The sequence below is a fragment of the Schistocerca americana genome, chromosome 4 (genome assembly GCF_021461395.2).
Source record: "Schistocerca americana isolate TAMUIC-IGC-003095 chromosome 4, iqSchAmer2.1, whole genome shotgun sequence".
Lineage (NCBI taxonomy): Eukaryota > Metazoa > Arthropoda > Insecta > Orthoptera > Acrididae > Schistocerca > Schistocerca americana.
Window position 1 is genome coordinate 840,885,870 of NC_060122.1, and position 18,255 is coordinate 840,904,124.

General features: G+C 39.7%; 1 protein-coding gene across 2 annotated transcripts in view; it reads right to left on the reverse strand.

Annotated features, from left to right (window-relative positions):
- LOC124612410 (nuclear pore complex protein Nup155) overlaps positions 1–18,255 on the reverse strand; it is a 254,444-nt gene that overhangs the window by 40,495 nt on the left and 195,694 nt on the right. For both annotated transcript variants that reach the window (XM_047140603.1, XM_047140605.1), the window contains 4 exons: positions 8,370–8,520; positions 7,949–8,208; positions 7,648–7,795; positions 483–572 (listed from right to left, as the gene is read on the reverse strand). In XM_047140603.1, coding sequence (XP_046996559.1) covers positions 483–572; positions 7,648–7,795; positions 7,949–8,208; positions 8,370–8,520 — 649 coding nt within the window. The remainder of the gene's footprint in view (positions 1–482; positions 573–7,647; positions 7,796–7,948; positions 8,209–8,369; positions 8,521–18,255) is intronic.

Consider the following 18,255-nt stretch of genomic DNA (forward strand, 5'->3'; position numbering starts at 1 on the left):
TCCGGATGTTCTCCAGATATGAACCCTATCGATCATGCTTGGGATAGATTGAAAAGGACTGTTTATGGACGACGTGACCCACCAACCACTCTGAGGGATCTACCGCAAATCGCCATTGAGGAGTGGGACAATCTGGACCAACAGTGCCTTGATAAGCTTGTGGATAGTATGCTACGACGAATACAGGCATGCATCAATGCAAGAGGACGTACTACTGGGTATTAGAGGTACCGGTGTGTAGAGCAATCGGGACCACCACATCTGCAGGTCTCGCTGTACGGTGGTACAACACTCAATGTGTGTTTTTCATGAGCAGTAAAAAGCGAGGAAATGATGTTTATGTTGATCTCTATTCAAATTTTCTGTACAGGTTCCTTAACTCTCGGAACTGAGGTGACACAAAACTTTTTGATATGTGTATATATATAGCATCTTTCATTGACATTTTTCATGAACATATTTAAACCAGACTCACTTCTTACCTCTGTGCAGCCTATAAGAGAGCTATTTAGCTTTTCAACTGCTTCTTCCGTTCTTGCTGAACGGGGCAAGGATGAAATTCTGTCCAAAATCTGTAAGAAATAAAATTTAAGAATGTTATACAGTAATTTAGTTATTGTGAAAAAGACTGATCCAAAGTTATTAACAAATGATAAATCAGTGTGAAACTATGAACTATCAAACAAGGGTACTATATTCAAGGAAATGTAAAAGCCACTGGAGTCCTTGGTAGTCTGGAACTACATACTACCTATATGCTAATTGGGGATTTTTTTCTCTCTCTCTTTTTAACACTGAAAATTATCACACCATTATGGAGACCTGGAAATGGTCTGAAATATTAGAAATACAAATTAGAATCTGATGCCTAAGAAGAACACCTATTGTTACTACGGGCACAATAGCAACTTCTCGACATTGCAGGAGTTCTTTGCAGTGCCCACAATGAAAGGGATGTGGTGAGATCTGGACTTCAACTTTGTTTTACTGTAGACCACTACTCAAGATACAAACTATATACTAATATAATAGAGGGAAACATTCCACGTGGGAAAAATATATCTGAAAACAAAGATGATGTGACTTACCAAACGAAAGCGCTGGTAGGTTGATAGATACACAAACAAACACAAACATACACACAAAATTCAAGCTTTCGCAACCAACGGTTGCTTCGTCAGGAAAGAGGGAAGGAGAGGGAAAGATGAAAGGATGTTGGTTTTAAGGGAGAGGGTAAGGAGTCATTCCAATCCCGGGAGCGGAAAGACTTACCTTAGGGGGAAAAAAGGACACACACACACACACACACACACACACACACACACACACACACACACACACATCCATCCGCACATACACAGTCACAAGCAGACATTTGTAAACGCAAAGAGTTTGGGCAGAGATGTCAGTTGAGGCGGAAGTACAGAGGCAAAGATGTTGTTGAAAGACAGGTGAGATATGAGCGGCGGCAACTTGAAATTAGTGGAGGTTGAGGCCTGGCAGGTAACGAGAAGAGAGGATATACTGAAGGGCAAGTTCCCATCTCCGGAGTTCTGACAGGTTGGTGTTAGTGGGAAGTATTCAGATAACCCGGACGGTGTAACACTGTGCCAAGATGTGCTGGCCGTGCACCAAGGCATGTTTAGCCACAAGGTGATCCTCATTACCAACAAACACTGTCTGCCTGTGTCCATTCATGGGAATGGACAGTTTGTTGCTGGTCATTCCCACATAGAATGTGTCACAGTGTAGGCAGGTCAGTTGGTAAATCACGTGGGTGCTTTCACACGTGGCTCTGCCTTTGATCGTGTACACCTTCCGGTTTACAGGAATGGAGTAGGTGGTGGTGGGAGGATGCATGGGATAGGTTTTACACCGGGGGCGGTTACAAGGGTAGGAGCCAGAGGGTAGGGAAAGTGGTTTGGGGATTTCATAGGGATGAACTAAGAGGTTACGAAGGTTAGGTGGACGGCAGAAAGACACTCTTGGTGGAGTGGGGAGGATTTCATGAAGGACGGATCTCATTTCAGGGCAGGATTTGAGGAAGTCTTATCCCTGCTGGAGAGCCACATTCAGAGTCTGATCCAGTTCCGGAAAGTATCCTGTCACAAGTGGGGCACTTTTGGGGTTCTTCTGTGGGAGGTTCTGGGTTTGAGGGGATGAGGAAGTGGCTCTGGTTATTTGCTTCTGTACCAGGTCGGGAGGGTAGTTCCGGGATGCGAAAGCTGTTATCAGGTTGTTGGTGTAATGGTTCAGGGATTTCGGACTGGAGCAGATTCGTTTGCCACGAAGACCTAGGCTGTAGGGAAGTGACCGTTTGATGTGGAATTGGTGGCAGCTGTCATAATGGGGGTACAGTTGCTTGTTGGTGGGTTTGTTGTGGACGGACGTGTGAAGTTGGCCATTGGACAGATGTAGGTCAATGTCAAGGAAAGTTGCATGGGATTTGGAGTAGGACCAGGTGAATCTGATGGAACCAAAGGAGTTGAGGTTGGAGAGGAAATTCTGGAGTTGTTCTTCACTGTGAGTCCAGATCATGAAGATGTCATCAATAAATCTGTACCAAACTTTGGGTTGGCAGGCTTGGGTAACCAAGAAGGCTTCCTCTAAGCGACCCATGAATAGGTTGGCGTACGAGGGGGCCATCCTGGTACCCATGGCTGTTCCCTCTAATTGTTGGTATGTCTGGCCTTCGAAAGTGAAGTAGTTGTGCGTCAGGATGAAGCTGGCTAAGGTAATGAGGAAAGAGGTTTTAGGTAGGGTGGCAGGTGATCGGCGTGAAAGGAAGTGAAAATATATGACTGGATCTAAGATGTTCAACTGACAAAAGCTAGTATTCTACATTACATGGTGTACATTCATGAGTGGAAAAAAAGTACCTTTGACAGTTATTGTACTGCTGGTCATTAAACTGCAACAACAAATGTCAAACTGAGATGCTTGGATATGCAAATGATCAGCATTTCAACACAACTGCAGAAAGTACATATATAGTAACAAGGAAAGATTATGCAATAGCTTTCTTAATCAGAATGTTGGATACTTGTCAGAAGATCGCTTAGTGCCTCACACATAGGGTCCTAAAAAATTTGCAATTTGTGATGAATTCATATATAGCTGCAAATTCTGTCTCAAAATGCCAAAATGTGAAATTACCTAGTAAATGCTATTTCATAGCAAATTCTGTACAGATGAACCATTTTATCACAAAATAAGAGCAAATTTAATAATAATTATCACAGGTTTAACCGTCAGAACAGTGTCTGTTCTGTCGGATATGCAGTGATGTCTGAAGTACATTGTAATGTGATGATACAGACACTGTATAGACAAAGACACTGCAACCATCACTGATTTATTCATGCCTCGACAGGCTAAAATGATGATAAATTATTTTTGTCTCCCTCTGCGATAATTACAAAATGTGCGAGCATTATAGTTGTGGACTCAATGACAAATGGAAGTTTGGGTCAGCCCTGGAGGTGCTCACGGATAGTCAAGGTGGTTAAGGAGACCACTCGGGGAAATCAAGGTTCGGGTTCCGGCCCAGCAGAAATTTTCAAATTGTCACAAACAGCTAACATCAATACAGTTTCACAAAATGGGAATCCATTTCATCATATATTATCAGAGGTAATTGAAACAGCTTTATTTTTTGCTTGTAAATATAAAAAATGTACTAAAGTTTCTGTTTACTCTTACTGCACATCATTTGGTGAAGTCTAATTTGGAAAGACAATGTAAGAACATGTTCAGGGGAAAAAAAAAAGGTGCATGATCGCAACAAGAGATCAGTGTGTTCAATGATATGGTGCCACACCAACTGTGAGCAGCTAAATGGTTTGCATGAGATACATCCTGTATAGTGCAACATAGGAGTCAGCCATTGGACATAGCATTTTAGAACAAAGAAATGTATACATTTGTCTTGCTATCTGAAGTTCAAAGGCTTAACTTTTTGTGGACATTTAGATCTGCCTGTGATAGATGGCCAAGTATTTAAACTGGGGATGTGCTAAATATTGGTAGAAGTCAGGTCTTAACTACCTCATTTACAACATTCCGAACCTCAGCAAGCAATTCTGCAGCAGCCATTACCAAATGCTTGGTGCTGCGTGTTGCTTGTTATTTTTTCTTACTTAATCTGAAATGAGAGGAGACACTAGTCTGGTCCATCACAGAGTTCAATTACGAGCCTCACAACACCAGAAGCGATAACTGATCCTTAGTACCTTTTAATAACCTAGCCCGTGACTGACTGAGTTCTGTTTTTGGAAAAACACACAACAGGTGTGACGAGTGGCTGTCTTGCAAGGAGGATGTTTTCCCCCAATGCTCGTCTCGCATTTGGCATTCTAGTTTGTTTACGCTTATGGCCAACTGCCAGTTTATAATGTCAGCATGTTGGACTATAGTGACCTGAAAGTAATACCTGACAATGTATTTCGACCACAATGTAAGTCTTTCTCTAAAGTGCGATTAGAGTCATTTTTGGTTTTACTTATAAAAAAAGTCCCTTGTCAGTTCTATCTGCAGCTTTGTCACATGTGTGCTGTGCAGCTACGAATGCCCACAAAAGGTTGAAATCAATATTGTGTAGATTTTGCAATTACCGAAATGGGTGGGGAAAAAAATCTAATGTGGAGAAACACCTTAAAGAGGGGTCAGAAAAATCTGCCACTTCTCAACAGGAACAGTCATCTGTTTAAAGCTTAAATAGAGCCAAAAGAAGGAAACATGCAAACATCGTTCTGGAAAAAAAGTTGTTTAAGTTTTTGCATAACCAGACATTCCAAATGAACAGCTCCCCAATCAACACTACTTCTTTTTATATAGTCAGATCCAAAGCTCTAATGCTTTGTCTTCAGGCACCATGAGAACTTTTTCAATATGTACATTAATTAATTAAAAATAAAGAAATAAAATAAATGTTAATTCTGCCTAAAAAACAGATGTACATTTTCAGGTCCCTACTCATTTAAGGAGAAGTAGTAGCTACCAGCAAATGTCAGAATTAGACAGTGGGAAAATTATGGCCTTTTGAGAATGTGGTTCATAGTTCCATAATATTGCAACTCAGTTTGGTCAGCAACCCATTACTATCATATCAGTATGGAATATCCATTGGCTCAGGATGGCCAAATTCTATACTATGCAGGCTCTCAATGGCACCACACGATTAGTGCCTGGGAGGACAGACTTACTTTGGCCGTACAGGATCCTAAAGCCATGTCTCGTGCCTTGAGACAGGAAATAGGCTTGTTTGTAGCACAAGTACCCATTCAGACAGTGCAATGACATCAGGTTTCCAATGCACGATGACCATTCTTGTGTCCAACAACGATAAATTACAAGAGTACCAATGTCGATTTTTTAGTTGAGTCCCAGTTCTGCGTACAGCACCATTATGGCAGTATCCATCTGTGGCAGTTTCAAGGACAGCAAGTATCATCAAATTGCACTCTTCGTTGTGTAGGCCCAGTACCTACCACATTATTGCCTCTAGTTTGTGTAGCTGGTAATTTGGATAGCAGTTGTTATAATTCTGACATGTGAGACTGCCTACTGCCTTGGCCAACATTTTTTCCAGATGTCTCAGTCACACTGGTGATGTGTTGCCAAGATCCTGGCATGCCACGACTCACCAGCTATTATGAGTGGTCAACTCTGGTGGAAGCAGCATGGATGACATATCTATGTTTGACATCCAAACGCATTTCGCAATTGGGCATAGTGATACCAAGGATGTGTTTAATGAGAAGTTTTTTGTGTAGATTAATTTCTCATTCCTAAAGAATGTATTTTCAATTAAATATTATTGTTTTTCAAATTTTTCATCTTTATTAGCTGGGAAGATGCTACTTCTCAAAGGAGGGTGTGTACATCAGAAGGAAGTGGTCCAGGGACACTGCATGATTAAGATGAGTTCTGGTAGGGACTGCACTAAATATTGCAAACTGCAGAAAAGCAATGAGAAATACATTACAAAACTTTTGGAGAAAAGTCTGGTAACCAGAATCACCAACTGTCACTGATATTTTTAAACTTCATACTAAAGAGAATAACTGCCATTCAATCAATTTTTGCATTATAAGAGAAATTGGAGGAATGGCCACACTAGAGAGAACACACATTGTGATGAGCGTAAGACTACAGCTTTTAGTTTCAAATGCAATTATGATGCACACTGGTAGTGTACAATTAGTCTGAAAAAACTATTACTCTCCAATTTAGCAGTTTTATAATGAATTGGGCAATTGAGACAGATTTGTTTTTGGGAGACTAACGTAATGGAATGTCTACCTATAGTAGTGACCAGCATATTTTATATGCTATGGAAGTCGCAAATTTCTGTTTCTTCTATATTATTTTGGACAACATGGTTGGAGAGATGAAGCAGCGATTAGTATGATTAATCAATTATTAAAAAACAGTCTTAATCGCATTCATTATTATTATACCACCAACCGGTTTCAACCCAACGTAGGGGTCATCATCTGGGCGTTTACACCATTGGTCGACTGCTGGTGATGTTACTCCTGCCTACATAACGGCAGGGAACTATGCATAGTTTCCCAATCTTCTAGATTAGACCAAAATTAGGTTATTTGCTACTGAAGGATATTTCAATTATGACTCCTATGTCTGTCCTGATTGTTTTTGAAGGGAAATAAATGGCCATAGAGAGACAAAATGTAGCTGCATGGATTATCTCCACTCGCTATAACACTGCTCCTAAAATAAACACTACTTTCCCTCTTCTTCAGATTTATTTCCTATACTCCTTGCTTATGCCATATATATGTGACAGCTCAATTTCTTTACCACACTATTGTCTGAACTTAATTATTCAGTGCATTATTGAAATGATGATGATAGCAGGATAAATGTGTCAAGCGATAGTGTAAAAAGTCAACCCCAGAATATTACCAAAGTGCATTTACACCATGGAAAGAACGTTGGGCAAGACGCGTCACAACTGATGGGGACTACATTGAGTAGGCTCAATGTATAGCTAAATGTTCAAAGTACGTCACAAAAAATTTCATTCTCCTTCCACAAAAAAAATTAGAGACGACTGTGCAAGACTGTTTGAACGCTCATTGTATGCGCAAAAAAATTTTATTTCAAGAAGTTTCTGAGGCATTAAAGTGGGTGAGGGTAGGGGGGGGGGGGGGAGATATGTATGAAGATAATTTAGTTCTGATCATTATACTGATAATGTTTTTCGTATAACTTAGGGCAAAAGAACAAAAATGTGCGACTACCAATATGAATAGATTCCCAAAACAAGGAGAGAAATGAGTTTAAGATTGTGCAACCTTATGTTTGAATGTTTCTCAATGAGAAAGATAATTCTCCAAGTGGTATATTGGCTCAAACAATTTGTTCCACACATTAACAAATATGATGATACAATTTATGTCAATGAATGGGGACTGACTCTTTATTCTGGAAGAAAACAACTACCATTTCTTCTCTAATGTCAAAGTATAAGGAAAGTGACATTGCCAACATCACTATGCAGGTGACTGAAACAATCGTACATTTTGAATGGCTGTAAAATACTTGTATTATTTTAAAAGATGATGAAAGTCACTGTCTTGGTTTAATAGAAACTAATGTATTGAACGCATACTAAATTACCTGTTGTTGTACGTGGGCCACATCAATCTTGTCTTCAAGTTCCTGAAGCACAATTCCTAGATGAGGTGCACAACCCACTTTATCACTACGCATGCACATAACTGCTCGAGCTAAGTAAGCTATCCGCTGATTAAGATTCAGAGAAGACCTATAAAATTAAAAATTTGGAACTTTATGAGCAGGTCACAGAGAATGTTCATTGTCTTTTACAGATAGGTGGTTTTCGCTGATAAAGAATGCTTTATGTCATCAAGAGCAAGAACAACAAACAAAAAATATAAAATTTGTATTAATTAATTACCCAGGAGTTGTTGCCATTTTAAGTAAAATTTGTGCAGCTTCAGCGTGATTTTCATTCTTCTCATAGAACTTCCAAAGCAGGTCATTGATGTAATTACTATCACTGTTGCGCTCTGCAGAATGCTTCAAGTATCTCTCAAAGCTAGGTTCAGAGATTGTCACTAACTGCTCTAGAAGCTGTTTTCCTAACATCCAGTCGTATATAGCTACATGTAGGAGTTCATCCTTTGTTGACAGTGCCTGCTGTATTATCTTCTTCATCTGCACATGGAAAAAATTTAAATTATGAACACTGTTGTGGAAAATATTTCAATTGGAAGTTGCATGATGGAAATTCCTGGACTTGCTTACAAACATTATGACCAGACAACAAGAGCTAAATTGTTTCACTTTGGTGCCATTGAAAATTACTAAAAATTCACCTGCTTTTCAGCTTCAGCAGGTGAGGCTTGGTTCCCATCTTTTGGTACTCCTGCACCAGGTTTCAATGGTATTCTTGGTGCATACGGATTCAATAGAGACTGATTATACAGATGGCCCAGTACTGAAGTAATTTCTTTGTAACATTCCATCCTGTTATAACATATACAATAGTACAAATTATGTTATTTTACATGAGGCTATTGCACAATTAAAGCACTAATACTCATGCTTTCGCCTAAAAATAAGAGGAAAAAGGCAATTATATTTTCACATCATGTCACAAATAAGGTCTTCAGAGAAAGGGCAAAAGATCAGATTGGGAAAGTGTAGGAAAGGAAAAAGAGCTGTGCTCTATCAAAGGAAAGGAACAATTCTGCACTGTCTTATTTTGGATGTTTGAGCACCTTACCAAATTTTAGTCCAGTGTCTTACCATTTCTCCACCTTGACCAATACAAGTAAAAAGTAAGAGAGTCTACCTATTATGAGAAAATACAACGTGATCTGCATTTTTTTTTTTTTTTTTTTTTTTTTTGCATAACCTTTCTCCGCAGTGTGTAGACAGTTCAGTTGTCGCTAACTTGCTGCAGCTGGTGTTATTGTCAATCTGCAGCTGGTGTTACTGTCAATCAAGTACACTATCAAAGCTTATCTGGACTTGGCCAGGTCTTTGTGTTCTTTAAATCTTGTATGAAAATTCCTAACTGTCTGGCCAATATTTTCCTTGTACTGAGGTGCACATATTCTCTTCCATATTAATGTTGTGATGGTTCCACCTCCTTCCTGTTTAAACAGTTCACCAATCACATACCTGATTCATAATGCACCTGTGTTATGGGTCATTTGCACCCTTAATGCTCATGACATGCAAGTATTTACTATTACATGGTTTTCCTGTTGTTGTTGTTGTGGTCTTCAGTCCTGAGACTGGTTTGATGCAGCTCTCCATGCTACTCTATCCTGTGCAAGCTTTTTCATCTCCCAGTACCTACTGCAACCTAGATCCTTCTGAATCTGCTTAGTGTATTCATCTCTTGGTCTCCCTCTACGATTTTTACCCTCCACGCTGCCCTCCAATACTAAATTGGTGATCCCTTGATGCCTCAGAACATGTCCTACCAACCGATCCCTTCTTCTGGTCAAGTTGTGCCACAAACTTCTCTTCTCCCCAATCCTATTCAATACTTCCTCATTAGTTATGTGATCTACCCATCTAATCTTCAGCATTCTTCTGTAGCACCACATTTCGAAAGCTTCTATTCTCTTCTTGTCCAAACTATTTATCGTCCATGTTTCACTTCCATACATGGCTACACTCCATACGAATACTTTCAGAAATGACTTCCTGACACTTAAATCAATACTGGATGTTAACAAATTCCTCTTCTTCAGAAACGCTTTCCTTGCCATTGCCAGCCTACATTTTATATCCTCTCTACTTCGACCATCATCAGTTATTTTGCTCCCCAAATAGCAAAACTCCTTTACTACTTTAAGTGTGTCATTTCCTAATCTAATACCCTCAGCATCACCCGACTTAATTAGACTACATTCCATTATCCTTGTTTTGCTTTTGTTGATGTTCATCTTATATCCTCCTTTCAAGACACTGTCCATTCCATTCAACTGCTCTTCCAAGTCCTTTGCTGTCTCTGACAGAATTACAATGTCATCGGCGAACCTCAAAGTTTTTATTTCTTCTCCATGAATTTTAATACCTACCCCGAATTTTTCTTTTGTTTCCTTTACTGCTTGCTCAATATACAGATTGAACAACATCGGGGAGAGGCTACAACCCTGTCTTACTCCCTTCCCAACCACTGCTTCCCTTTCATGTCCCTCGACTCTTATAACTGCCATCTGGTTTCTGTACAAATTGTAAATAGCCTTTCGCTCCCTGTATTTTACCCCTGCCACCTTCAGAATTTGAAAGAGAGTATTCCAGTCAACATTGTCAAAAGCTTTCTCTAAGTCTACAAATGCTAGAAACGTAGGTTTGCCTTTCCTTAATCTTTCTTCTAAGATAAGTCGTAAGGTCAGTATTGCCTCACGTGTTCCAGTGTTTCTACGGAATCCAAACTGATCTTCCCCGAGGTTGGCTTCTACTAGTTTTTCCATTCGTCTGTAAAGAATTCGTGTTAGTATTTTGCAGCTGTGACTTATTAAGCTGATAGTTCGGTAATTTTCACATCTGTCAACACCTGCTTTCTTCGGGATTGGAATTATTATATTCTTCTTGAAGTCTGAGGGTATTTCGCCTGTTTCATACATCTTGCTCACCAGATGGTAGAGTTTTGTCAGGACTGGCTCTCCCACGGCTGTCAGTAGTTCCAATGGAATATTGTCTACTCCGGGGGCCTTGTTTCGACTCAGGTCTTTCAGTGCTCTGTCAAACTCTTCACGCAGTATCGTATCTCCCATTTCATCTTCATCTACATCCTCTTCCATTTCCACAATATTGTCCTCAAGTACATCGCCCTTGTATAGACCCTCTATATACTCCTTCCACCTTTCTGCTTTCCCTTCTTTGCTTAGAACTGGGTTTCCATCTGAGCTCTTGATATTCATACAAGTCGTTCTCTTATCTCCAAAGGTCTCTTTAATTTTCCTGTAGGCGGTATCTATCTTACCCCTAGTGAGATAGGCCTCTACATCCTCACATTTGTCCTCTAGCCATCCCTGTTTAGCCATTTTGCACTTCCTGTCGATCTCATTTTTGAGACGTTTGTATTCCTTTTTGCCTGTTTCACTTACTGCATTTTTATATTTTCTCCTTTCATCAATTAAATTCAATATTTCTTCTGTTACCCAAGGATTTCTACTAGCCCTCGTCTTTTTACCTACTTGATCCTCTGCTGCCTTCACTACTTCATCCCTCAAAGCTACCCATTCTTCTTCTACTGTATTTATTTCCCCCCTTCCTGTCAATTGCTCCCTTATGCTCTCCCTGAATCTCTGTACAACCTCTGGTTCTTTCAGTTTATCCAGGTCCCATCTCCTTAAATTCCCACCTTTTTGCAGTTTCTTCAGTTTTAATCTACAGGTCATAACCAATAGATTGTGGTCAGAGTCCACATCTGCCCCTGGAAATGTCTTACAATTTAAAACCTGGTTCCTAAATCTCTGTCTTACCATTATATAATCTATCTGATACCTTTTAGTATCTCCAGGGTTCTTCCATGTATACAACCTTCTTTCATGATTCTTAAACCAAGTGTTAGTTATGATTATGTTGTGCTCTGTGCAAAATTCTACCAGGCGGCTTCCTCTTTCATTTCTGTCCCCCAATCCATATTCACCTACTATGTTTCCTTCTCTCCCTTTTCCTACACTCGAATTCCAGTCACCCATGACTATTAAATTTTCGTCTCCCTTCACAATCTGAATAATTTCTTTTATTTCATCATACATTTCTTCAATTTCTTCGTCATCTGCAGAGCTAGTTGGCATATAAACTTGTACTACTGTAGTAGGTGTGGGCTTCGTATCTATCTTGGCCACAATAATGCGTTCACTATGCTGTTTGTAGTAGCTTACCCGCATTCCTATTTTCCTATTCATTATTAAACCTACTCCTGCATTACCCCTATTTGATTTTGTGTTTATAACCCTGTAGTCACCTGACCAGAAGTCTAGTGTTCCCAATCTTGTGGCACTGGGAGGGGGGGGGGGGGGGGGGAGGGGGGGGGGGGGAATAGTTTATATGGAGTACATAATTAACGACATTAAATATTTGTTTTTTTTTTTTCTTCCTGTCTTCATTACACCTTCCATGTCTAATGATTCTGGTGACTTTTGGTGTCTGATCCTGTTATCATTTTTTCGGATTTTTCTAGGTCAATGTTTCACTCTTGACATGGAACACTAGGGTGAAGATGACCTCAGATGGTTACGTGATTTCATTTGTAATGCCCTGTTCTCTTGAGGATCCCCTCCCATTGCCTTTTGAACTGCAGTGGATTATTTACAACAAGCTTCACGAGTGAGTAAATGTGCTGTGAAGCACTTGTTCAACTCCTTAAACAGATGTTTACAAGATGATAGGGGATGGATGCCATGTACTATTCTTACAGCACATGGTTTCTTCTAAGGCTAGGTGGTACTTTGAGATACTCTTATGAACACTCACCAGTTGACATGCAGATAATGAAATCAGACGTCATTCAGAGTAAAGTTACTTTGACCGCTAAAATTTTATCAGTAGATGTTGAAGTACTCTTAACCTACAAACAGATGTGCCTATAACGACAAATAATATTATTTTGCACCATTCGATTGTTGTTTCACAATTTTGCAAGCTCATACCTATTCCTTTTCATTACGCAAGAAATTGACTCAGATTAGAAGCCAACAGCACAATCGCACAATGAGACTGTAGTCTATGAGATACTAGTAATCGATTTAGTGGTTGTCTGCGATCTGATGCAACTGCACTGTTTAATGCATTGAGTGATTCATTGCTGTTGGGTAAAACCTGTCCGTGACAACAGAGTGATATAATGAAAGTTTATTTTATTATTGTTTAACTAAACAGTGCCTCAGCTCATATTAGTTAAGTTCATTTTATCATTGTTAAGTTAAACTAAGAGATTTTGCTCATTCATATTTATCTTGGTAACAATAAGGACGGATATTCTCTGCATGTGTAGGAAGTGCACCATGCTCCTATTCATGTTATGAACAACAGCGCGCCCACTCTACTGTTAACAAAGCTCCCAAATTTATTAAACTCCAGGAAATTACTTGTGCTCTAGTTCTTGTGATAGAGCTGGCTGAAACTTTACGTATAAAGCTTTGAGATATTTAGCAATTTATGACATGTACATCAGAAAGATATTTTAGATGCCATACAATGGGTAGTGTTCATTGCAACTGCCAAAAAATATTGTCTCTATTTAGACTGAATCTGAGTGTGAAGTGAAGTTATCTGGACACGTATAATAGGTCTAGACGTAATCAAGTTAATTCTAGGATGTTTTTTATTGGCCACCCAATTCCGCTATGATAGTTACAGAGTCATTCAAAATAAATTTACGGTCAGTAGGAAATAATGAGTCAAACAATATTAGTTAGAGGTGACTAACCTACTCAGCACAGACTAGGACGTCTATGAATTCACTGAACGGGTGTACAGATAAGCAGTCTTTTCAAGTACTTTTAAACATTTTTTCCAAAAACTGTACTGACCGGCTAGTTCAACAGCCCACATACAACATAAATATTTTAGACCTTGTGATTAAAAATAGCCATGACCTTACTTATGGTATCAGTACAGAGGCAGGGATCATTGATCATGATATTGTAATGATGACAGTTACTTAAGTTAATAAAGCAATAAATTTTGCTGGAAACGGGGATAGGCACTTGTTAGCATCCCACACAGACAGTGGACCGACATCATCATATAGTTCCAGTATGATGGACATAGAGGAATTGTTGTTGTGGTCTTCAGTCCTGAGACTGGTTTGATGCAGCTCTCCATGCTACTCTATCCTGGGCAAGCTTCTTCATCTCCCAGTACCTACTGCAACCTACATCCTTCTGAATCTGCTTAGTGTATTCATCTCTTGGTCTCCCTCTACGGTTTTTATCCTCCACGGTGCCCTCCAACGCTAAATTTGTGATCCCTTGATGCCTCAAAACATGTCCTACCAACCGATCCCTTATTCTAGCCAAGTTGTGCCACAAACTTCTCTTCTCCCCAATCCTATTCAATACCTCCTCATTAGTTACGTGATCTACCCACCTTATCTTCAGCATTCTTCTGTAGCACCACATTTCGAAAGCTTCTATTCTCCTCTTGTCCAAACTAGTTATTGTCCATGTTTCACTTCCATACATGGCTACACTTCATACAAATACTTTCAGAAACGACTTCCTGACACTTAAATCTATACTCGATGTTAACAAATTTCTCTTCTTCAGAAACGATTTCCTTGCCATTGCCAGTCTACATTTTATATCCTCTCTACTTCGACCATCATCAGTTATTTTACTCCCTAAATAGCAAAACTCCTTTACTACTTTAAGTGTCTCATTTCCTAATCTAATTCCCTCAGCATCACCCGACTTAATTTGACTACATTCCATTATCCTCGTTTTGCTTTTGTTGATGTTCATCTTACATCCTCCTTTCAAGACCCTGTCCATTCCGTTCAACTGCTCTTCCAAGTCCTTTGCTGTCTCTGATAGAATTACAATGTCATTGGCGAACCTCAAAGTTTTTACTTCTTCTCCATGAATTTTAATACCTACTCCGAATTTTTCTTTTGTTTCCTTTACTGCTTGCTCAACATACAGATTGAATAACATTGGGGAGAGGCTACAACCCTGTCTCACTCTTTTCCCAACCACTGCTTCCCTTTCATGCCCCTCAACTCTTATAACTGCCATCTGGTTTCTGTACAAATTGTAAATAGCCTTTCGCTCCCTGTATTTTACCCCTGCCACCTTCAGAATTTGAAAGAGAGTATTCCAGTTAACATTGTCAAAAGCTTTCTCTAAGTCTACAACTGCTAGAAACGTAGGTTTGCCTTTTCTTAATCTTTCTTCTAAGATAAGTCTTAAGGTCAGTATTGCCTCACGTGTTCAAACATTTCTACGGAATCCAAACTGATCTTCCCCGAGGTCGGCTTCTACCAGTTTTTCCATTCGTCTGTAAAGAATTCGTGTTAGTATTTTGCAGCTATGACTTATTAAACTGATAGTTCAGTAATTTTCACATCTGTCAACACCTGCTTTCTTTGGGATTGGAATTATTATCTTCTTCTTGAAGTCTGAGGGTATTTCGCCTGTCTCATACATCGTGCTCACCAGATGGTAGAGTTTTGTCATGACTGGCTCTCACGAGGCCATCAGTAGTTCTAATGGAATGTTGTCTACTCCCGGGGCCTTGTTTCGACTCGGGTCTTTCAGTGCTCTGTCAAACTCTTCACGCAGTATCTTATCTCCCATTTCGTCTTCATCTACATCCTCTTCCATTTCCCTAATATTGTCCTCAAGTACATCGCCCTTGCATAAACCCTCTATATACTCCTTCCACCTTTCTGCCTTCCCTTCTTTGCTTAGAACTGGGTTTCCATCTGAGCTCTTGATATTCATAGAAGTGGTTCTCATATCTCCAAAGGTCTCTTTAATTTTCCTGTAGGCAGTATCTATCTTACCCCTAGTGAGACAAGCATCTACATCCTTACATTTGTCCTCTAGCCATTACTGCTTAGCCATTTTGCACTTCCTGTCGATATCATTTTTGAGACGTTTGTATTCCTTTTTGCCTGCTTCATTTACTGCATTTTTATATTTTCTCCTTTCATCAATTAAATTCAATATTTCTTCTGTTACCCAAGGATTTCTATTAGCCCTCATCTTTTTACTCACTTGATCCTCTGCTGCCTTCACTACTTCATCCCTCAAAGCTATCCATTCTTCTTCTATTGTATTTCTTTCCCCCATTCCTGTCAATTGTTCCCTTATGCTCTCCCTGAAACTCTCTACAACCTCTGGTTCTTTCAGTTTATCCAGGTCCCATCTCCTTAAATTCCCATCTTTTTGCAGTTTCTTCAGTTTCAATCTGCAGTTCATAACCAATAGATTGTGGTCAGAATCCACATCTGCCCCAGGAAATGTCTTACAATTTAAAACCTGGTTCCTAACTCTCTGTCTTACCATTATATAATCTATCTGATACCTTTTAGTATCTCCAGGATTCTTCCAGGTATACAACCTTCTTTTACGATTCTTGAACCAAGTGTTAGCTATGATTAAGTTATGCTCTGTGCAAAATTCTACAAGGCGGCTTCCTCTTTCATTCCTTCCCCCCAATCCATATTCACCTACTATGTTTCCTTCTCTCCCTTTTCCTACTGACGAATTCCAGTCACCCATGACTATTAAATTTTCGTCTCCCTTCACTACCTGAATAATTTCTTTTATCTCGTCATACATTTCATCTATTTCTTCATCATCTGCAGAGCTAGTTGGCATATAAACTTTTACTACTGTAGTAGGCATGGGCTTTGTGTCTATCTTGGCCAAGATAGATAGAGGAATTACGGGCAAAATTTAAATGGACTATAAATCCTAGTCTGAAGAAGTATGTGCTGAGTAAGTGGAGTATCGATGGAAAAGACCCACCACGATTTAACAACAACATTCAAAAAACAGCGAGGAAGCAAAGCCTGTTGCATTCTTGTATCAAAAGACAATGTGCAAATGGTAACTGGGAAAAGTTAGCAGAGGTTCATGTGACTGTAAAAAGATGAATGTGTAGAACATACAACTACCACCATCATACGTTACACGAAAGATCTTGCTGAAAAACCAAGCAAATTTTGTTCCAAAGTAAAATTGCTAAGCGGGTTGAAGTCTGGTGTGGCAGCAGAAGAGAGCAAAGGAAAGCCATAGTTTTAAATTTTGTGCTGAAGAAATCACTCATGCAGTAGAATCACACAAACATGCTGTCATTTGACCATTGTACAGAGTTTCATGTAGAGAACTTAGTAATAGGCATCCCTGGCATAGAGAAACAAGTGAAATGGTTTAAAACAAATAAGCCAGTAGGTCTGGATGCAATTCCAATTCGGATTTACAAAGAATACGCTACGGTGCTGGGCCCTTAATTAGATGGCATTTATCGTGAATCTCTCACCCTGCCCAAAGTCCCAAGCGACTGGAAACAAATGCAGGTGACTTCTGTATATACGAAGAGTAAAAGAACGGACCCTTAAAGCTACAGACCAATATTCTGATCATTGATTTGCTGCAGAATTCTTGAACATATTTTCAGTTTGAATATAATAAATTTCCTAGAGATCGAAAAGCTTGTGTCTCCAAATCAGCGCAGTTTTAGACAGCACCGCTTGTGCGGAACTCAGGTTGCCCTTTACTCACATGATATCCTGCAAACTATGGACGAAGGGCAACAGGAATATTTCATATTCCTGTATTTCCAAAAAGTGTTTGATACGGTGCCCCACAGCAGGCTGTTAACAAAGGTACGAGGATACGGAATACGTTCCCAGATATGCGAGTGGCTCAGAGACTTGTTAAGTAACAGAATGGAATGAGCACATATAGATTGCAGCGTGGAAGGCAAATAGTCAACTTCGATTTATTGGGGAAGTTTTAGGAAAATGTAGTTCATCTGAAAAAGAGACCACGTATAGGGCACTAGTGCAACACCCTGCTGAGTACTGCTCCATTGTTCGGAACCACCACAAGGTCGGATTGAAGGAAGTTGTCGAAGTAATTCAGAGGCAGGCTGCCAGATATGTTACTGGTAATTTCGATCAACACTTTACTATTATAGAGATACTTAGTGAACTCAAATGGGCAATCCTTGGAAGGAAGATGACACCCCCCCCCCTTTTTTTTTGTGAGGAAATTTTCCCCTAGAAATTAGAACTACTTAAGCCTAACTAACCTAAGGACAACACACACATCCATGCCCGAGGCAGGATTCAAACCTGCGACCGTAGCGGTCACACAGTTCCAGACTGTAGCGCCTACAACCGCAATGGCCACCCCGGCTGGCCTAAAATTTGGTGAGAGAATGTGTAAGCCCCATTGTCAGTAGAGCAACTCTTCTGAAATCCATGTGGTGGTTTACTGAGGATATTGCTTTGACATCTTCCTTCGATCTGACCTTGTGGTGGTCCCAAACACTGGAGCAGTGCTTAGCAGTGGGTTGCACTAATGCCCTATACATGGTCTCCTTTGCAGATGTACTTGATTTCTAGAATACATATCCTTCTCAAAAATTTTGGGAAATTCACAAAGAACACCAAATTCAATTAAAATTGTTTAAAAATCATCTATTTTGCAACTCTGTTTGACTATTACCATCTGTTTTGGATGCTTTGTGAAGTTCTCGTATATCTAAATGTCT